This window comes from Rattus norvegicus, chromosome 8 (genome assembly GCF_021556685.1).
Source record: "Rattus norvegicus strain SHRSP/BbbUtx chromosome 8, alternate assembly SHRSP_T2T, whole genome shotgun sequence".
NCBI lineage: Eukaryota > Metazoa > Chordata > Mammalia > Rodentia > Muridae > Rattus > Rattus norvegicus.
The window spans coordinates 86,080,778-86,103,511 of NC_141541.1; the positions used below are offsets into that span (position 1 = coordinate 86,080,778).

At 45.7% G+C, this 22,734-nt stretch overlaps 1 protein-coding gene and 1 pseudogene across 5 annotated transcripts in view; one reads left to right on the plus strand and one right to left on the minus strand.

Annotated features, from left to right (window-relative positions):
* The window catches only part of Lrrc1 (leucine rich repeat containing 1), a 115,819-nt gene extending 103,418 nt beyond the window's left edge, over positions 1-12,401 (minus strand). Inside the window, exon 1 of one of the 5 annotated variants that reach the window (XM_087563116.1) lies at positions 12,352-12,401. Coding sequence is in view for 1 of the 5 variants with exons in the window: in NM_001014268.1 (NP_001014290.1) it covers positions 11,673-11,831 (159 nt within the window). In the remaining 4 variants the exon portion in view is untranslated. 5 annotated transcript variants of the gene reach the window in all.
* Positions 11,793-12,520, plus strand: LOC148004253 (uncharacterized; annotated as a pseudogene).
* The last annotated feature ends 10,214 nt before the right edge of the window (positions 12,521-22,734 follow it).

Consider the following 22,734-nt stretch of genomic DNA (forward strand, 5'->3'; position numbering starts at 1 on the left):
TGTGTGCGTATGTGTGTGTATGCGTGCGTATGTGTGCGTATGTGTGTGTGTATGTATGTGTGTGTATGTGTGTATGTGTGTGTGTATGCGTGCGTATGTGTGTGTGTGTATATGTATGTGTGCACTCGAGTGCACGCCCTCTCCCTGTGATTAAGGCACTGGATTTCCCAATTCAGAGCTGATGACAAGCAGGTAGAAAACAAGCAGATGCACACCTACGCCTCACCCTCAGTCATAAGCAGAGGCTGGGGAAGGGGAGACATACTTGGCCGTGGACTGGGGTGGCATGGGCACAGGACAGGGGCATCAGGAGCAGAAGTGGGAGCACAGGCAGTGATGGGAATTCCACGAGACATACATCAGCTGAGTGGTCTGGATATGTTATAATATCCTACTTAATCTTTGTTCTCTTCAGAATGCCCCAGGCATTTGGTGAGAATAAAATATAGGGAAAGCTCTACGTGCACAGTCATTCTTTTTTGTTTTGTATAATCTGAAAAGGAAATCATTTCTGCTAAGGACTCCTTAACAGATGGCCTCTGTTTCTGGCAGAAGACATACGGTTAAGTGAGAGGGGAAAGCTACCTCCATGATGGGAAAGATGGGTGTGTGCACGAACCCCAGCAGGCTCAGCAGCTTCAGGTGCCAACTACTCGCCTGCCCGCCACACACCTCACCTCAGACACAGCCACGCACCTACGCACCATTCCTACCCTCCTTACGCCTACCCACCTGTCCACTCTCAGCAAAAGTGGGATGGAGAAGCCAGGCACTATTCACCCCAGGCTTTCTGACGGCTACAAGCCAAGGACTTTGCTGTGCCTTCCCTTTCTGCTTAGGAGGTCACCATGCAAAGCAAGTGACCTACTGACCTAAAACCATTCAGGTTATGTGAAGTCACCAAAAGTCTCTTTAACCAGAGGCACTTCAGTGGGAGAACTTCTGTTACTTGGACTCCCCTTGTCCTTGACTCCAGCTTTCTCCACTTTGTAGTCTCCACAATGCTCCCAATACCGTGAGCCAACTATATCCTGCCAGCCCTGCCCCAGCAGAATAAAATCCTGAAACCAGGAGCTAAAACAAACCTTTGCTCTGTAAGTTGTGTCTGCCAGGTATCCGGCACAGCAAATGCAGCGGGAGCTACGATAGAATGCTCACCTTATTCATTCACAGCAGCAATGGTAGGAGTGTGAAAGCATGTGCATCTCCAGGAAGTATGTTAGGACCCACTTTATGATGTGAGCAGGCATGGTCACGACTAAAAAAACTGTCTCAATCCAATTTCTTGATTTCATGCAAACAGGAATACAACCCCAACCAGTACTAGCAGACATAAGGGAGCGGCGCTCTGAGAAAGCCAGTGCTCATGGCTGCCATCACTGTTTCTAACAAATGCACGTTTGCCGTGAAAATGGGTAAGGACTCAGATGTAAGTTACATCCTGAAGGTGAGAAGGCCAGACCCAGGAATGGATGCCACTAATCTTTGAGAGGTTATGCATGAATGAGCTCATTAATACTCGGTGACCTGATTCTGAAAATGATCTCTCGGCTCAATGCTCTTTTTCTTAATGATGCAAAAGTAGCCCAAACATCAGGAGTCTCTTTGTTACAGGACAGATGGGACTCTGGCTAAGCGGGGGCTTTGGATGCGCTTGACCTTGAGGCGAGCGAGCAGGAAGATGCAGTGGTCCCCAACTCTTGAGAGACCCTACATCTTCAAATGCCAGCTCTGCTATTTAGTAACTGGGTGGCAAGTGGGGTCCCCAGGGTCCTCATCTGTAAGGAAAAGCTACTTATGTGAAATGGGGACATGGCTGTAGGAGGGCAGAGCAAATTAATCACAGGAAGAGCTTGAAGAGATTGAGGCACAGGACCCAGAACACACTCGATGTCTCTGTAATTCTCATCACCGGGCTCTCCCTCCTTAATTCTAGGTCTCTTTAAAGCCCACCATGACTCACCAAATCCGTTTATCCAGTCCTCTGCAAATCTGCAAGCTCTCACACCTACCATGTGCCATACACCAACTGGTGACAAGTGAACCTGTCACCTCTGTTTCCCACTGCTACCCCCCCCATCTAGACTCTAAAGCACCAAGCCCATCTTCTGCTGTACTGGCATGGTGGCCTACTGTGCATCAGGGCAAGAGTCAGTCTCCTGCAGGGGCCTCGTGAGAGACAGAACCTTGCACACTTACTCTTGGCGGCAGCTCTCATGAGAGACAGACCCTTGCACACTTACTCTTGTGAGAGACAGAACCTTGCACACTTACTCTTGGCGGCAAAACCTCGCACACTTACTCTTGGCAGTAGCTCCTTTGTTATCAGGAGAATTGCTATGTGTTTATCTACTTACCTGAAGGTTCCAGAGACAAAGATTCCACCTGCTGTGCTGGAAAGAACAAAGCCTGACAGTACAGCCTGTACACAGTAAGTCCTGTGGGGAAGCGGGGAAGGAGCAGAGGGCTTGCTGGGATGCCCGGAAGCCCAGCACCAACACCCTATCAGAGCTGACTATATTCCTCAGGAGCACAGAGCCGTGACCCGATCCTGATCCACTGATAATCCCAGCTAGCAGTCCCCACACTACAGTTCCCAAATACAGTCTCTTGGTTACCAAGTCAGCCTAAGGGGGCACCACCACCTCTGACTTGCTTGAGCTAATATACTAAAGACGTAAAGTCCTGGCCACATTCCTCAGATCCTTGCAGCTTTAAAAGCTGAGACAAGCAAGACAAACCACTGACAGGTAAGAAGCATTCGGTATTCAAAATGAATGTGTGGGCTGGGGAGAAATACACAAGCGCACATGTGAGTGGATTTGTACGGGTGAACCAGAGAAAATCTGCTCATCTTTCTTCCTTAACTGACTCTGGGAATCAACAACTGGCCACAGAAAGAGACTCATTTGGAGTGGCTTTGCCTGATTATCAAACCCTTGTTTACAATGATTAAGCCTAGATTTGCAGTCCCACTAACTTCACTAAGTGCCTCCTGAAGCACGTGTATAAATATGGTGCCCCCTTCCTGCAAGATCAACTTGTGAAATTAGCATCTAAGAAAGTCAGAACACAAAGAGATCTGACATTACCACACCCTTGACCATCCCTATAAGAGAACTGGACAATGAGAAGAACCTAAAGTTGTCCTCTAAGTCCGTGCTGATTTCCTCCACCACCATGGAACCGACCATTCATACAACAGGGACAGCTGACAGCCAAGTGCATCTTGGTTTAATCCCCAGGCTCTCGATTGCAGGTAATAATAAAAACCGGCCGTGTGTGTATGTGTGTGTGTGTGTGTGTGTGTGTGTGTGTGTGTGTGTGTGTGTGTGAGAGAGAGAGAGAGAGAGAGAGAGACAGACAGACAGACAGACAGACAGACAGAGGGAGGGGTGAGGGAGAGGGAGGGAGAGAAAGGGAGGGAGACAGAAAAAGACAGAGACACACAGAGGAAGGGAGGGAGAAAGAGGGGGAGACAGTGGGGGGGGGGAGCCACAGAGACAAACAGGAGTGATAGAGATCAAAGGACAACCTCCAAGAGTCAGTCTCCACCTGTTGTCCTGCTGTTGTATGTGCCAGGTTGGCTGGCCCGGCAAGCTTCAGGAGATCCTCCTGCCTCCCCATCCCATCTCCTGGCAGAAGCTCACAAGGATGAAAGCCAAATATGCTACTGTGTGCCCAGCTTTTCATGGGTCCTGATTATCCAAACTCAAGTTGGCAGGCTTGGGTGGTAAGCACTTTACCCACTGAACTATCTTCCCACCCCTCAAAACCCATTTTAAACTTCATTCATTCCCCGAAAAGAGTCACAGACTTCTCAAGAATGTCATTCAAGTACGTAGTTTATGTGTTCTCTATGCTAGCTGCCTTAATGAGCAACAGAAGCAAACACAAAGCCTGGGGGGGGGGGGGGTAAGCTTCCATCACTTGTTCTGAATGAAGGAAGACTGGGATGTTTGCAGTCAAGAGTGGTTATCAGTGGACTGCAAAGCCCACAGAGGAGAAGCAGGCAAGCTTCCCAGGAAAGGGCTTCTCCTGATCAGAAGCAGGTCCAGGCAATAGAGAGGTACAGCAGTGCAGGGTCAGTCCCTGACATGAAGGCACACACCACGGTGCGATGCATTAGTGACTCAGAGCAGTCAGCTCTTGGGCAGTACAGGTGCAAGGGCAGAGAAAGCAGATGACAAGAATGTTGCCAAACTTACCCTGCAAGTGCAAGGAGGCCACGTAGGAGGCACCGCTCTCCATCTGTGGCTTAGATCGCTCTTACCAAGTATGGAGAAAGAATTCAAAGGTGGGAACAATGAAGGTCTTTGGGCCTCTGTTACTAAATAACATGGCTAAGGATAAAACTGCATTGTCTTTTCCTATCTGCCAACTACTGATCTCTTACTGTACAGGTGCTAAGGCAGTTAATCTTCACTCAACCTTATGAGGTAGGGAATGCCATTCCTTTGTTTCCAAACTTGATCAGAATGAAACACAGGTTCCCTGCAGACTAGAACAATCTCACAACTGCCACACGTACTTTCTCTTCAAGGCAGAGATTCAGGCCTGCACAGAAGGCAGAGTGTGAAGGCCATCAGAATGGGCTGACTCACAGGGCCATCACACCAAGTGGATGGATGCCCAAGCTTTGTGGTGCCTTTATCCTCCTTGCCACTGTCACCTTGCTCTCCAAAGAGGACCATGTCAAATCAGACTCTTTTCTCCTAAGCCAGCATTGTGTCATCTTGCAAAAGATAGCTGTCTGCAACGTCCTGTCCACTGTTGGGTCCTCTGAGCTCAGCCGTGGAGAAAGGCAGAGCAAGGAGCTCTTCCAAAGCACACACTGGTACTTGGTCTTCATGCCTACGGGATACTCATCTACCCAGGGAATTCCAGAATGCTAAACTTCTCTACCTAACTAAATGGTTTTTAAAGAAAACTAAAACAATTAATGGGTGATATCACTACAAAAGAAATGGGTTTCCTTCTTTCTTTAACTATTTCAAGCATAGTACACAAATCAATCTTATCAGAAAAACCAAACAGGATGATGGCACACCAGCCCATACTCAATCCAGCTATAGTAACAGCATGAAGCCAGACGTGTGCAGCCAGCATTTTCGAATCAAGTCAGTCTGAATTCACGTCACATCCTGAAAGGTCTGGAAACTACATCTGGCCCTCACAACTGCCCATCTAAGCTACCTCCCGCACACGCTGACTGTTTCTCTTAATTATGTTTCCCAAAGAAGCATGAGCTGTGGCAATAAGGGGCCACAGTGGTCCAACCTAACCCAACCATCAAGAAATCATCTAGAGCACTCCATAATTAGGTGCAACGCACCTCCTCCCACCCAAAGGAGGCAAATCCATTCCTTGAGATAATTCTATCCCTTGACATTCTTAGAAACAAAACAAAACAAAACAAAAAAAAGCATTTTCCCCCAAATGAGGGAAATCTCTAGAGTCTAGAAGTTATAGCCTTCATAAGTACACTATCCCAACAATCATCAGAGTAAACATACTTCGAAGACTCCAAGGTATTTTAAACTACACACACACACACACACACACACACACACACACACACACCATTAGATCTTCTAAAATACCACATGCAACAGTAAATTACCATTCCTGTCCACTAAATTACACCTAAGAGAAAGTTAATGGACATCCAGAAGATTTGTCTGTGCTTACTAAGGCCCAACCCATGACTTCCCCACTCTTCATGCACATCTGTGGCAGAAGACAATCGTCCTCCTAGCCCTGTGCATGGAATGGAGATGCACACCTGTGAGCCTTGCCCTTGACCTCCGTAGGCATTCTGAGAAAGTCGACTGCACCTCTCCCTAGCTGCCCATCACGCACTGCAGCCCTTCCTCTCCCATGCTCCAGACTGTTACCACCTGTACTGTTGACATTCTATAAAGTCAGCAGGGTGTTAACCCCCCAAATTCCAAGTCTACTGAAATGTCATGGCACAGTATAGATGTATTCATGTTTCTCACAAGAACAGAGCCCATGAAGTTACCAGGGTCACTATGGGTACACTCATAAACGTGATTATGGGTAGGTACACTCATAAATGTGATGACGGTATTTACCAGAAAATAGAAAACGATACGCAACTTCTTCCTACCCACAACACATCTGAGTGGCCATTTTCCTCCCAAGGCGAAGCCTACATACAAAACTCACAATGTTTTAGTTGAATGAAGGCACCCCACACTGAAGGGAAATAACATCAACAAAAGAAAGACAGGTCCAGTTGGGTCAGCATGACAGGAAGGTGATGCAGAGACTAAGAACTCCAGGAATAAACATCTCAGGGCCTTGTCCCTATTCTTCCTACAAATAACATCATCATTCCTCTGGCCACAACATGGAGGGGCTCCTGACTCAGCTCCCAACATGATCCTTCTACCCCCAGGAACCACCTTCCTAAGATGCCACAGCCTCCTCTGCTTAGGGCAGGCTCAACCCCACTACAGGGTGGCTGCTGGCCTCCACCCTCAGGCGGCCCCTTCCATCTCCACACCTGGTCTTCCCTCTCTCTAAAGCTTTCTCTCATTTCCCCCAAAAGCACAAAACTCCTCAAAGCTCTAGCAGCCTCCAATAGAGACTCCCAAATGTCCCCATTGCCAGGCTTCCCCGCCTCCCTGGCAGGTCACTCACTGGGCGAGCGTGGGGGGGGGGGGGGTGCAGCGTGGGGGGACGGGTAAGTCTAATAATCACATCCTCTTAACTTTCTTATTTCCCTGCATTTGAAAAACTGAAAGTATAATGGCTAACATGGGTTGTTATGCTGCCCAGGGAAAATGATTTGTGTAAAGAACCCACTACAAAGGCTGGAACTTGGTGAGGGCTGGCTATAACAATCATGTCACAGATACTATCTAAATGCTTCTCAGACTCCAATCTCTACTAACCCGGGGAAATTACACGGCTCCTCTAGCTTGGTTTCCTCACCTCTGAGTGCAGGGACTAAGGAGATCTATGGGGAAGGCGTGAAGCAGCACAGAAAGCAGTCAGGAAGCCATGAAGTGCTAGACTGTGTAGTAATACCGGGATGGCTGAGAAATGAACTGCTTCTCTAACTGGAGAAATGTGTGGATCAGTAGGGGAAACATCCCCTTCAATCCCCTTTCTAATCCCATTCCTCAAGTGTGTAACTGGCCTTTTATTGACTAATTGAATCCTTTATTATACACTCACTTAAGTAGACAGGTCTATCACCCATGCCTCAGCTCTTCCGTAACCAGGAAGTGAGATAACTCTAAAAACCCAACAAAGACGAGAGAGGAGACCTCAACAATAACTTGACATCACACAGCAACTGAACAGTTTGTAGACGCTACAATTTCGGCTGCTCGCAATGTGTTAATATTAACCAGGTGCGGGTCCTTGGGATTTAACTCTGAGTAACTACACCACAGAGGCTGTTACCCCTTCCACTCTCCGTCATGTCTCTCTAATCAAGTGCAATAGATTCTCTTCTCTTCCAACTCCAGGCATCGCCTGACTCTCATACAGCCGCATCGACTCTTCCCTCACCAGCTGTGACCAATAAAAGGAGCGCTCAGATAAAGCTATGCAATTACAATTACTCATTTATAAAGTCATCTGGACATTACAGGATGTGCGATTTCTCTAATTGCTGAAAACCATATCGAAAATTTAATTAGGGTTTACCAAACTCCTTAAAGGGGGAGGAGCCCTCTGCACTTCAGTTAAGAAACACTGTAAGAAGTTCTGGCCACAGTATTTAGAAAGATGGCTCACAGTGGTCTGCTAAAGCCTCAGACTAACCCTCTAAGGCAGGCAGTAATCTTAACATCTGCAGAAAGTAAGGCTGGAGGAGAGTATCCGGGAGATAGAGCCCTGACTTCAACTACCTAAATCCAGCATGTGGGCCACGCTGCTGTCCCTTCAAGACAAGGCCCAAAGAGCCTTGGTAAAAGATGACCAAAAGGCCATATGAATCCAGGTGAAACCACGGAAGTGAGTGTGAGAGACTGAGAAGAAAGAAGGCACTTGAGGAAAAACAGGCCATGGAGAGAAGACAGAGAGGAAAATCAAAGTTGGAGACAGGGAAGATGGATGCCCCGTCCCTCAGAAATGGAATTCCAAGGAGAAACACCATTTCCAAAGAGAAGACCTGACTGAAACATGGCTAACTTGTTCTGAAAAGGTATGATGGCCCCTTGCCAGAGCAAGCTAGAGGGGCTAAAATTGAAGTCACGTTCATGGCAAATGTTCAGAGTACAAGAATTACTTCAAAAGTGGTCAAGTGTCTTCTAGTACCAGGAGAGATGGCGGTCAAAGCCTTCCAAGGAAAGACAAGTGATTTCTACAGACTTGTACGTCGAGCCACAGGAAGGGAATTTCGATGGCCAAGAAGGTAGGCAGCTTTCTGAGGTCAACACATGAGGACTCATTAACCGATGCCAGACTCTTCTGTCGCAGAGATAACAAGCACTTGAGGGCCCACAGTGTACCACACAGTGGCCTAGGTTCAGCCATGAACACCCCTGCCCTTGTGGAGGTAATGATTTAGCTGGGTAGACAGACGAGGGACACGTAAACATATATGGTTTGAGCTTAGGTCATGATAACTGCCCTAGAACCAGCAAACAAGTAAGTCAGGATATGAGAAAGAATAAGGGGTGGGGGACTGGTGTTTGAAATACTTTCATGGGACAATCAACAAAAGATTAGCTACAGGCCAAGGGGAGACAGCAGAAAATTCTAGAAAAGTAACTGTTTATTGAGCAAGCCCTCCTGGGTACAGGGCTGGGGCTCTCCGTGCTTGCAGGAGAGAACAAAGGCATGCAGGCACTTCAAGGAGTTAAGAGTGGGATTGTTAGTGCAGACAACAAAAGAATCTAGCTGCAAGGACAGCTGAAGCCAGATGAATCTAGCGGCAGTCAGTGGAATGACTGACATCCAACCAAAGGCAAGCTCAAGACAAGGGTCCTGACCCTCAACCTGCACTGCTGAGAAGCCAGAACAATGCTCGGCTGCTTCTGAAGTAGATTAGGTAAGTTACTACCAACGTGTCTGTGGCCGGTGAGTCGGCAGAGGAGATGAGGTACCCTCCCCACCCCATACTCACATCAGTATTTAAGTCATCAGTCTCCCTCCCCACAAGACTGGGAACAGCTCATAAGAATCATGGCTTCTTTAATCTCTATACTCGTAATAACTAGTAAGTGATGGTACCTTAATAAATGTTTAACAAGGCCCAGTCTAAGTCACATGACTCAAAAAGGAGGGTCTAAATAAATAGCTAAGGTTTCCTGGGCGTGTGAAGCAGAACAGGCCAGCCTCATCCTATGTGTTCAATGCGGTTGCAGTTGTCTGACTTGTCAGTAAATGGAGGTAGCCAGACACTGCCTCCATCCAACGAAGTACAGAGCCCTGAGAAAAAGCGCTGCAATTCCGCGTCTCAATTTGTAAATGAAAATGTTGGAGCAAATGAGAGGTTGCAGACCTTTCAGTGGAGAGAGGGTATCTATCATTATCCCAAAGCCTGATGCCCAGGTAGAGGGTGCAGGCCTCCCTGCTGGATGTGCTCCCAAATTATAGGCAATAAAACACACAGCTGGTATGGCCAGCACACTAAGAATCTTTGAAGCTTTCCAGCAAGAGGGGTGATATGGTAATGAGCAGACAGGAGCTGGGGGTTAGAAGCCAGACGCACCAGTGAGCAGTAGTAATGAGTTACATGATCTCAGACATGAGCAATGGCTAGCCCAGGGAAAGACCGAAGGAAACAGACTGTCAAGGTAGTTGTTGTTCTTGTCTAGCATGTACAAACCCAACAGTCTGAGTAAAATAAGACAGAGAGGAATCCATTTTACAGGACCTTGATTGAAGGCTATTACAGCAACACTTACCAATAAGGAAGGCCATCCTCTGGTTTTGAAATGTTTATTTAGTGTATTTACAGAATGCCATCAGACCTTATTTTGAGTCTCGGAGTTGTCATTTACCAACTACAGAAATACCTGCCACTTTCAAAATTCTCAGTCTCCTATGCCTAGCAAAACTCTCCAGCACTACAGAAAAACTCACAAATTACAGAAGAGAGAGAAGAGCCAATCCAACTCAAAGAAAGCTTCCAATTCCACAATAAAACACAAATACTACAGAAAGCACTGGAAAGTCAAGAGCTATTTACTAAGTCTTTTAGTAACTTTATTTCAAATCCCTTTAAGAGCCTTAAGTAACATTTGCTACATTTCAAAAATTATACAACTTAAAGCTTACCACTTAAGAAAAATATAGCGAAGCTAAAAACCAGATCGTGTGTTTGAAAATGCCTGCAAAATAATACACGCCTGAGGGAACTGGATGGTTTTTTCTACTGAATTAAATTAAGGGGTGGGAAGGGTGTGCTACAGATATCCTAGTGAGGGTAATCTTTGCGATTACACAGAAGCGGCCATGGGAACCAAGGAAAGTTAATTCAAGATGAACTATACACTTGAGGTATTGAGAGAAACACACTTCGAATTTTCTAAACTCTGTCAGCACTGGAGATCGTTATCAGCCCGTGTTCCAACAAACCAGAAATCTGATCAGAGTTTCTTTGAAAATGGCAGGACATTAGCGTTACCAAAGGACAAACACGGCATTTACATTCCGAGACTCAGGTCTTTAGGCTCTCTGGGCCTCCCAGCAGTCTTCCATTTCCTGCACCTTTGGATTGCCACAGGCTTACTTCCTCCGTACACCTGGGTTAGGGATGCGTCCTCTTTAACAGTTAAAGCTAAAATCCTGAGGAAAATTCAAGGGTTAAAAGTTCGGCGTCTACCCCAGCCCGGACCCTTCTAGAAGCGCAATCAGTATCTGTCACTGGCCAAGTTCGGTAGGGCAGATGATTATTTTTTCGTAAACAACTCTGAATAGGTACGGCGTTAGTAATGGGACGGATCCAAGCAAGCTCTGTGGTGGTGGAAAGGCGGAGGCAGCAGCAGCAGCAGCAGGGCTGACTCGCAGCGGGAGCCACTATACTCGTTCATCGCAGTTCCAACCACGCAACAGGTCCACGCACGCAGTGCCCCAGCGGCGGGAACCTGGGCACCTGCAGCAGCTCTCTCCTCCTGCCCAGCACTCCAACGCCGCCATGGGGCCACTGAGGCTGACAAAGCGCCATCTCTCCAGGGCACAGCCCACAGAGATAAGGCCAGGGGCACATTCCTTACAGATGCCGAGATACTAAAGCTTACTTTCGCGCTGCTCCGTCCCAATGTCCTCTGGAACCTGCTTTAAGCCCAAAGTGAGGAGCCCCGGGCCACTAGCTGGAGAACTGGCAGCTAGCCGATCGGCCCCAGGGCGTGATGGGCGCATGGTCGCCCCCAGCTGGGAACAGTGTGAGCTACCTGGCTTCTCACCTACCCACCTAAACGGCGTTAGTTCCCAGACGTGGATCTAAGCTACTTAGTGGACCAGAACGGTTCTCCACTCACCAAGTAACTACTTGTTAAATACCAAGTCTTTCGGTATAAATGGAAAAGAACTTTTATTCGAGGATGGGGTTAATCGGGAAGGAAGGAGGGACAGGGGCGGTTGAGGAGCAGTAGTGGTTCCCCACTGGCCAGTCTCCCGAAGCGAAGCAGTCAGCGGAGGATGGCACGGACCCGGCCAACGCGCCAGGTGAGGCGGGCACTCACCTCGGGGAGCTCCCGGAGCTGGTTGGCGTCCAGCAGCAGCTCCTCCAGGCTGCGGGCATAGCGATAGATCTCCTCCGGGACGTAGACCAGCGAGCAGTGGCGCTTGTCGATGGCCTCCACATGACGGTTGCACCGCCACAGGGGAATGCAGTGGAACATCGCCGCCTCCAACACCAGAGTCGTGTTCCGCCGAGCCGCGGAGCCCGGGGCTCGGAGCCCGCTCCGCCCGGCCGCCCCGCTGCTCCCCGCCCGCCGCCCGCTCCGCACTCGTTGCTGGCCCCAAGCTCGCTCGCGCCTCGCAAGGGCTCCACGGTTCCGAACGTTCTGAGGAAGCCGCGGGAACCCTCGCCGCGTCCCGCGCCTTCGCCACAGTCGGAGCGTCCCCTCCCACCGCCCCCTCCGCCGCGCTCCGCTTCCTACTCGCGGCCGCCGCGCACTGGGCATGCGCACACGGCCGCATGCGGAGGGCGTGTCCCGGCCGGAGATGCTCCGCTCCGGGTTTTCCTGGAGACCCGGCTCCCCGGAGGGTCGGGAGACGGTGCTCCTGCGGTCCCCTCCTCCGCGGGCATTCGCACAGCGTGCGACTCTAGAGGGAGCCGCGCCCCAAAAAGGTCCGAAGGTGGACAGGAACGGAAGGCCAGAGAGAGCAGAACTACTTCGGAGTTTTCATTTTACTCACCGTGCCTTTTTTTTTCCTAGCTCCCCTTCCCCAAAACAACTTTCTCTTCCGGGGTCAGGAAGTACCGCCCCGCCGCGTACCTTGAGCGCCGGGTAGCGAAGGAGTCGGTTCTGGCTTTCAGGCAGCCCCTCCTCCCCGCCCAGCTTGTGCCCTGTGTCCACACACAACTCGCCGGCCCGCCCTATGATCTGAGCATCTTCGGTGAACAGGACTTATCTGGGGTGTACGTGTCACCCACTTCCTGGTGCCACCAAAAGCATGGATGTCAGTCTTCAAAAATCTTCTAGAAGATGCTCCGAGAAGAAAAGAGATGGCAAAGATGCTCTTCTGCCCCTTGGCCAGATGTTGTGCTTCGGGGCTAACCTGGGCTCAAGTACAGAAAGCACTGACGCAGGAAGCCAGATGAGCGTTCCTATGGCTGGCTCCTGTATTTCTTCGACAGCACCCTGCGTCTTACAAAGGGGAAGCACGACTCTTCCTTTGCTCCACACACAGTCTTATTACCACAGCCAGACATTTGAACCCCTCTTCTTCTGTTCGAAGTCAACTATTCAGAATAGCCAAAGTCACTCCCTCACGAACAGTTGTTGATTCGGTCGAGGCCAAATACAATAGGGATAGACTGTTTTAAGAGTCTTCTCTGACTCCCCACCCAGCAACGAAGCCCAATGCTCCCACAACTCAAATCTGGAGTCACCGACGTCACACTATGCAGAAGACTGAAAACTGAGCTTGCTCAGTATCCAAAGCAGAGTTTGCTCTGAAACTTTTCATTGTTTCTTCAGTACTTCTAACTGCACAGGGCACTTGCCCAGGTGGAGAGGGGAAGGGACACATAACGGCTACATCTTTAGCAAGAGGATCTCTTCATAGATGAGGGAGGCAATTTGACTTGTTTCTACCTCAGGATTGTCATCTAGGCTTCAGTTACAGCCACTCTGCCGGCTTCACCTTTTAAGCTGACTTGGTGCCTGCATTCTTGAGGAGGACTTTGAGCCTCTCTCTACTCCTCCTTCATTCTTGCATTCCAGAAGCGTGTACAAAGCCCACTTTCTGCCACCTCCCATGGAAAACTCTGGTTCCTGATTGAGACATCCAAGAAGACACGTCACTCACTAACTTTGTGGGTTTTCCAAGTGCATTTTTTTTAAGTTATAGAAAGCTGTCCTACTCAGTTTAATGTTGATTTTTCAGAAATACACAGACTAGTTTTAATAAATTATAAGTAGGCTTTTTAAATATGTCAGGTCTTTTAAGGATTCCAACCTGAATAAGCATTCATTATTCCCCTCTGTGTTGTGATCCTGTTCTTCTTATTTCCAAAGACGCTGTGGCCTTCTGAACAGCTCACCTGCTCTGAAGATCCTGGGAACCACCACAGTCCAGGTGACTTAACTGCCAGATTTGATTCCAGTCTACTCTGTGTTCTAGTTTGTTTCCTACTGGTGAGATAAACACAATGACAAAAAGTATCTTGGGGAGGAAGGGTTCGTTGGCTTACATTTCTGGATCACAGTCCATCCTTCCGGGAAGCCAAACCAGGAACCCAAGCAGGACAGGAACCTGGAGACAAAAACTGAAGCAAAGGTCATAGAGGAAGAAGTTACTCGATTGTTCAATTTTTTTATACCACCTAGGACCACCAGTGTATGGGTGGTACCAACCATCATGAGCCGGGCCCTCCCAATTACTCTTTAGTCAAGAAAATGCTTTACAGACTTGCCTTAGGTCCATCTTATGGAGACATTTTCTCAATTGAGATTCCCTTCTCCTAGATGACCCTACCTTGTGTCAAGTTAACAACTAGGAGATGAAGGATTATTTGGCTTGAATGTTAGGATCACGATCCACCCTTAGGGGAAGCAAGGACAGGAACTCAAAGCAGGAACTGAAGCAGGGATGATGGGGGGAAAGGTCTTGCTTATTTTCTTGCTTTCTGTGGTTTACTAAGCATGCTTTCTTATATAACTCAGAACCACTGGGGACATACAATTCAGGAGAGTTTACTGCATAACAGCAGATAATACATGTAGAGATGATTCACCAGACACATGCTAGATACTAAAATGTAACAAAGAAAGATACCCTTTACCCAGAGAGAATGAAAATGGTGCAATTAATGGTTTGTTATTTTAATTCCTTTTCCTGTAAAATGGTATAATCATTACATTTTTTTAAGCTATAAATCCAAAGTGCCATCTGGTAAGATGGAAATGACTGGGAATTCAGAAATGCGGACATAAAAATTTTGAAATGAGCGTGAGAAACCACTGTTTAGCCAATGGAGTAAAAAGAAACCAAACAAAACAAAACCACTCAGGATCCTAAGTGTTAGTGAAGATACAGCGTAGCAAGCACTCAAGCATTGCTGACATGAGAGTAAACTGTTGAAAGCAAGATTTAAAACAATGTGAGTTTTCTCTCTGTGTGTCTGCCCTAATGATTCATCCATTCCGCACACAGAAAACAGTTCTGTGCTGTAAGTTTTCTTTCAAAATCCATCATAATTTCATTAGTATTAGTCGAAATATTGAAACAACTAAATTTTCATCAACAGATTAAAAGTGAAGCCTGTAGAAACAATGGGAAAAGAGAAAATAAGCCACTAAAACATGTTAACAAATCTATCTCAAAAGATTATATCCACAAAAAAAAGCCATGAACTGGACTGCTGAGTGCATCTAGTTTGCATGTGAATGGGAGAGCAGCCTAGATGGCAAATGGCTCAAGAGAATGTAGGACGTGATGGAATTGTTTATTTAGGTAGTAGTTGCGTACATGTGTTCATTTATTAAACTCCTAAAACAATCTACTTAAAATAGAAACCTTTAACCATATAATATATATACATGTGTATGTATTTATATAAATGTGTTTACATTTTTAATTAATGAATAAGAGGCTGGCAAGATGGCGGCGGTAGGGGGGTCAAGCACTTGATACTACACAGACTTGAAGGCCTGACTTTGGCTGCCCAACACCTATATAAAATCCAAGTATGGCTGCAAGCTCCAGGTTCAGTAATAGACCCTGCCTCAAGGGGATAAGGAAGAACAAAAGACAGAACACCTGATATCCCCTCCTAGCCTCCTTATACAGGAGTGACAGGATGATGCACCCCGCAGTGCGCGCACACGTGTACACACACACACACACACACACACACACACACACACACACACACAGGTAAATGTATCCTACAGGCAATTGTAAATTAAATCCTAGGCTAAGAATCACATTACAGTATATGGTTACTAAGTATCTGCCACATGCCAGCCACTGGATTACTTTTCTGGGAAACAAAGGGAGTGACAGACCTTGGAGTCTTCCTGGAAGAAAGGCTCTTGTCTAGGGAATGGTATCAAGATGGAAACTATAGTGGAATAGAGGGTCGTTTTCCCTATTCTAGAAAATCTATCAAGAGGCTCACCTTTTTGTCTTGGGAAGGAACACAGGAGTGACCCTCTGAGGATGTATACACAGGAGTGACCTTCTGAGGATGTATACACAGATCAAAGAACTAATCAAATCACAAGCAAAGCTTGACACTGAGAAAACAGCTCAATTTGCATAAAAACCCCAGGGCACCCTGAATAAAATCAAACTCTCAGAATTTAATCATGCTTCTCCAGATTTAAATTTAAGAATATTTTCCCAAAGATTTTGGAATACAAGACATTGAAACCGTTCAGAAGCCTGAGAGCCTATACAACTCTATAAATAAGTAGTTTAGAATTCACCAATTATCATCAGAAGCAAGGCCATTGCCTGAAATCTTTGATTTCCAATTAGTACTTAAAGTTTTTCCTCTTCTCTTGGTTTTTAAAAAAAATTACGTGTGTGTGTGTGTGTGTGTGTGTGTGTGTGTGTGTGTGTGTGTGCATGTGTGCCCCACACTTGAATGTGACAGTTTAGGTTATCATGCCTAGAGCTGGCCGTGGCCCCTTCCCTTGTTTTTCCATTGAAACATGTATTGAATTTACACTCAAGTTGGTCCAGAAATTGTTGTAGTTATGTTTTCTGTTTTATTTTTTGTTTTCTGTTGATACCATCCGTATCTCCTCCTCCCTTCCCTTGTAGAACAGTTGTTTCCTCTGAATTGAAACATTCCTTCCGAGTGGACAAAGCGGCAGTAAACAAACATCCCAAGTCTGGGAAGAGAAAAGTTGAAATATAATCGAAGTTCCCTAAACAAATTTATAGACACAGTGGACAGCTGCTGGGAGGGGAGACCTACCAGCCAAGCTACCCAGAGGAGCTTTCCCGGGGTCTGCTTGCTCCAGGATTCCAGCTTTCATGAGTTATCACCGGTCCTGGGGTGGACTTTTGAGGAAAGTAGCTGCTTTTAAGTCATCCCCACTCCTATAAGGAACCTCCCCCCATACTCCTGTTAGTAACCCCAGTTAACTTGATCTGCGATCCCTTTCTGGGGTGGATATACCTGCGTGTGTGTCTCCCTCACAGGACATTTTCTTTTCCTGCTATCTTGCTATCTTGACTGTATCTTCAGACTGCATTTTATGACGTCCACTAGTGACAGTGGTTGCTCTAGCGAACAGAGTGTACATCTTTACATTTTCACAGTCTGGCTGAACAATAGAAGCAGAAATCGTTGGTCTCATCTGACTGGGTGCCTGGTATAAGGAGAAGGAAATTGAGAAAGCAAGCCACATCTTTCATTGAGGGTTCCTGGATGGCACCCCATTTTGTTGGGGGAATCCTTGGGTTATGTACATGATGTGCAGTCAGCCAGCCACAAAGACATATCTAAAATGAAAGTCACAGAGCTTTTTGAATCTTATCCAGATTATTGTATGAATCTGTGCCTATGGTTGTTACCGGTTTCGTTTTTGTAAAAGTGTTCTGAGGTACTGAATTTTTATAATGTCTATTTCGTTAAAAATTCTGTAGATGGCGTACAGTTACTCATCTCTATATATGTAGATCTATTTATGAACTTTTTATAAATGAACATTTTAACATTTCTAATTCAGATGCAGCATCCTGCAAGAACTAAGAGGAGAGAAAAACTAACCTAGACTCTGAAAGCCAGAGACCTTGTGACGTAAACACACTTCACCTGATGAGCGTCTGACCCCTCAGGGCACTAGCTGACTAGAGGTCAGAATAGCCAGACACTATCATGGCCATGGAGGCCCCAAATCAGTCCTACAGAGCATGTCTGCAGTGAGGCGGGAAAAGCGGTGACTATAAGGCCCAGGTTCTACCCAAGTGCCAAGACTCTGTGGGTTCTCATGAGGTGGGGAGCCTCGTTAAGTTATGCGTGGAATACAGAATAACTGTGGGTCTCTTTGGTTCTTCCAAGCCTAAGGACATGAGCTCGGTTCCCACAACCCACACAGTGGAAGGAAATTATTGACTCCTGCAAGTTGTCCTCTGACCCAACATGCACAGAGGAGTGGCATGAACACACACACACACACACACACACACACACACACACACACACAGTCCACACACTTTTTTTAAATAAATAAATTTGAGCAAATAACTAAATAAAATCTATTTTAGAAGTTATTGTTCTATAAAAAGCACACCTATATGAATAGCAATTGTTACTTTCTTTTAAGTTTCTAGATGTTTAACATTTAACGATAATAAATAACATTTATTATTTAAGTTTAACATTTGTTTTTAACATTTAACATTAAGTTATTTTACATTTATTAAGTTTTAAACCTGTTTTAATATTTATAACATTTCTAAAATTTAACACTAACTTTTAACATTTATAACGTTTATTAGGTTTTTTTTTTCAGTAGCATACAAAACTGTGGGTTTCACTGTGACGTTTCATGTTCCTGCCTCTATGACATTATACTTTGCTTCTATTCTTATCATCAGTGCCCTCTTGTCTGTCTTCTTCCTTTATTAGTCCCCTTCCTCACCCCAGCAGCCCCTCCCTCCTCCTGCTTATAGCTTGTATCATACTCATCCCGTCACCTTTTCTTGTGACTTCCCCTTTCAGACTTTTCTTCCCCTTTCATACCTTCTTTCTATATCCACACTACAACACACACACACACACACATACACACGTCAATCTGTGTTTTATATACGAGCGAAACCATAGCATGTCTTTCTGAGTCTGGCTTCTTTCGCTTAATGTGATGCTCTCCATCCATTTTCCATCATCCTTTACAGCTGAATAACACCCCCCCACCGTCCATGTACCAAATGCCTTCACTTACCTCCTGAGGGACTTGTAGGTTTGTTCCACATCTTGGCTGTGTAAGTGGTGCATCAGTAAACATGGGTGTGCAGATCTCAGCAGAACGCTGACTTAAGTCCTCCAGGTACACACAGGGACTGGTGCAGCTCGGTTGACATATGATTATTTTGAGTTTCATGAGTGACCTGAATACTTCTTTCCAATGTAACTGCATCAGACCGACATTCCCCCAGCAGAATTAAAATGTTCCATTCACCCCATACTTTCACTAGTAGTTTTATGTTTTCGTCCTTTGTCTTCTTCTTTGTTGTTGCTTTTTTAATTTTATGTTTTCTAAACACCAAATGTAATAAATTCATAAATACATGCTGGATAAAAATGCAAAATCACAACGAAAAGGCAATACCTTAACAAAACCCCTCTGTGTTGCCCATTTTTATTGGCAGAATAACTATAAAAGCAGATTTTTTGCTGGTTTTTTTTCTGGAGAGACAGTCCAATCCCCTGTTAGAGAAAAGCGAAGAGAAACCTCAAGTAGACATTTGAGAAGCTGGCACATTTTATCATCCAGTGGTGCTGTCTATTCGTCCCTGTGTGTATGTTTGTGCAAGCATCATAAACCAACGGCATGGACACCAAACACAACGCCACAACAGCTCACACTGGGAAACACGCTGGGTGACAGAGACCAAGAGAGACCAAGAGGCAATGTAGACACAGGAATGAGGCTTCCCTACTAAGGAGGGGTAATGATGTAACAGTTTAAGTTTCTCTTAAAAGGACAGACACTGAGAATCGTTGGACCCTGAATGCATGTTCACTGTTTCACAGGGACAGCTGAGTCGTGCTACAGAAATGACAAACAGTCCCTTCACCTACATCTGGCTATTCGTTCAACCCTCTAATGAAAAAAAAAAAACTTAATGGAGTCTTATTACTATAGAACATTCTTCTGTGTGTAAATATTTCTTTCCCTCTCAAACTAAAATTTTAAAGTAAAATGTTCTTGTAGTTCACAAGCAGACACATCAGCCGCCTCTGATATCATATATGTGATTCAAAGTAGCCACTGCATTGTTTTCAAAAGGACAAGATCAAATACAATCTAGTACTCTCTGCACCCATCCGATACTCCTCCTGGTAAAAGGTCACCCACTTAGAAGCTGCATGAGGTATCAGGGCTTTTCAGTGAGGTTGTGAAAGCAGTGTTAGTGTTTTGGAAGGGTTTCCAACCCTTGTCAAGATTCATAGTTTTGGTAGACACCCAGAACCCGGGGTAGACATATGAACTGAATGGACTGGCAAATCCTGATGACCAGTTTAGGACCACAAGTAACAACATCAATACTTTCATGGATGGACTAGAGTATTTATTTTTCACCATCTCTGTCAAAAGCCAGTTCAATGGTTGCAGTTAGGGTTACTAATTGAAATTAAGACCTCTAGATGTGATCTCCGTGTCAATCACAAGGGCCCCTTGGCAGTGTGTGACTTCAGGAGGATCCTCTGGTCCGAGCTCAATATCATCCTGTGCTTTGATGACAGGCGTTTGGAATCTCCTTGCGTTGCTGCTTACGAACTTCAAAATCCGAGTTTCACTCCCTTCGTAATGAGACCCCAGAGGTAGGTGACAGGATGCTCTCACTAGCCTGGCCCTCATTATGTACCAGCCTTAGGACACACCACCCTGATCTTCAGCCCCTCTGTTATGTGTCTCTTTTGGGGCAGCCACATGTTGGTCGAAAGCTGGCTCTTTTTTATGGCCCTCTATCCTCTGTGCTTGTAATTTGAGTTTGTCATCGTCTTGACAATGCAGTCCTCTGCCTTGGTTTCAATACCAAGGATAATCAAGCTACCAATCACAGATCATAGATTCAGTCTCCCCAAAAGCACTTTCTTTCAGTGTCTATTTTGACCTCAAAATCTTAAAGCTAGAACAAATGTGCTAGTGGCTATTGACTCCTAAATGAGGTCACTCCCTTTAGTAGAACACAACCGCTGGCCAGCTGCTTCTGTAGAGATCAGGTGTTAAAGTTCTGTCCCATAATGCCTTGCTCTGTTTTGAACCTCACAATTACAGGCACACCTTTGAGGATGAGGAATTTCTGTTGCATCTGATACAGGTAAGGTTTGCAAACAGGGATTCTGTGGTCATCTGTATTGCACAGGAGCAGAGCCATTGTAAAAGCCCTTGTGTTTGTGGCCAATCCCCCCTGGTTCCATGCCCTCCTCCTTCCCTAAAAGAAACACATAACAGAGGGGCTAAAGATCAGGGCAGCGTGTCACAAGGTTGGTGCATCCTGAAGGCCAGTCTAGCGTGAGTACTCTGTCACCTACCTGTGGGTGTGAAATGCAGACTGTGGTTTGGACGCTCATAAGCAGTGATACAAAGTGATTCTAAATATCTGTCATCAAAACACAGGAAGATGTCGAACTTGGACCAGAGGATGCTCGTAGTGCCTGAGAGCATGCTTTGGGCTGCCCCTTCATAGAGCGCATAGAGCAGACTGCTGGGCTACTAGGGAAGCTGCAAGGCAGGAAGGGGTCTTTGCTCTTAACCCCATGCAGTGGCCAATGGTGGGCAGAAAGGCAGTAATGTAGTGCAAACAGAAACACAACCGCTTGACAAAAGCCCAGGTACTTCCTCTCCAAGTTGTCTTACAGAGCCCACCTTATAATCTCATTTATCTGCTTGACCTTCATTCTGACTGGGCTGAGATGAAATCACGAAGCTGTTTTAATTTGTATTTATTTCCCTTATTGGCTAAGGATACCAGAGACCCTCCCCCAATAATCACTGGCCATTTGTATTTTTTTTCTTTGATCAATATCAGTTATATTCATTAGTCAGGGCATCATTGGCTGGCTTATGACATCATTAGATGGGCAACTCTTGGAGTTCTTTATAGTATCAATGCCCTCTTAGACGTGTGATTAGCAAAGGTTTTCTCACATTCTGTGGACTGTCACTCCACCCTACTGAGTTCTTTTCTTGTGCGAAAGCATTTTAGTTTCATGAAATTTTATCCACCAATTCTCAGGGTAATTACCTGTATTACCCGCAATATTTTCAAAGAGCTCATTCTTATGCCCGTATGTTGAAATATTTCCCTCTGCCAATTACAGAGATTCTGGTTTTAATTTAAGTTCTCTGATCAAGTTTGAACTGATTCTTGTGCAGAGCGAGAGACATGGATCTTGCCTCATTCTTCTCCACGGGAGCCTCTAGTTTTCCAAAAACCATTCATTGAAAAGGCTAACTGTGACCTAAAGCATGCTTTGGGACTTTTCACTAAAACGCAGGGTCCTGTAGAGGCTTGGGCTTGCCTCTGGGCCCTCAGTTGTATTCCATTGCCCTGATTGTATGGTTTTGTGCCAGTGCCTTGTAGTCAATGTTGTTAGAGTCTATAGTGTAATTTGACAGCAGATATTTTCAGTAGCATCGCTCCTTCTGCCTAAGATTGCACCGTCATCTATTTTCAGTCTTTTGTGTTTCCATGTGAATTTTCTGGTTGCTTTTTCACTACTGAAAAAGTGATCACATTGACTTAGTAGACAATTTCCAGTGATGTAAACTATTTCCAGGCTATTTATTCTATCAAATCACAATCACGGAAGGTCTTCCCACCATCAAGTGCCTTCTTCAGTTTTCATTGTACAGGTCTTTTATTTCTATAAAGTGGTTAATTTTTCATGCTATGGTAAGAAGAAATTTTTTTCCCATGATTTCTTTCTCAACAACTTTGTCACGATAGATCAAAAAGGCACTTGGTTCTGTGTGCTTTTATAACCTGCTACTTTGCTGAAAGTATTAATTAAATGAAAAAGTTGCACAGCAGAATTTTTGGGGTCCTTTAAATATAGGCTCATGCTGCCTACAAACTGGTGTGGTTTGGCTTCTTCCCATCCTAGCTGTATCCACTTGTCTTACTGCTCCAGCTGGGACTTCAAGCCCTTCAAGTAGAGAGATTGGGCATCTTGTCACACTCCTGATTTTAGAAGGAGCCTTCTCAATTTTCTCATTTAGCAGGAGGGTGGCTATTGGTTTCTCAGAAATAGGCTTCGTCATATTGAGGTAAGTTCCCTCCATCACTAGCTTTCTTGAGGCTTTTATTAGGAAGGGATGTTGAACTTCATCACAGGCTTTTTCTGCATCTCTTGGGGAAATCATGTGTTTCAATGTATTCACA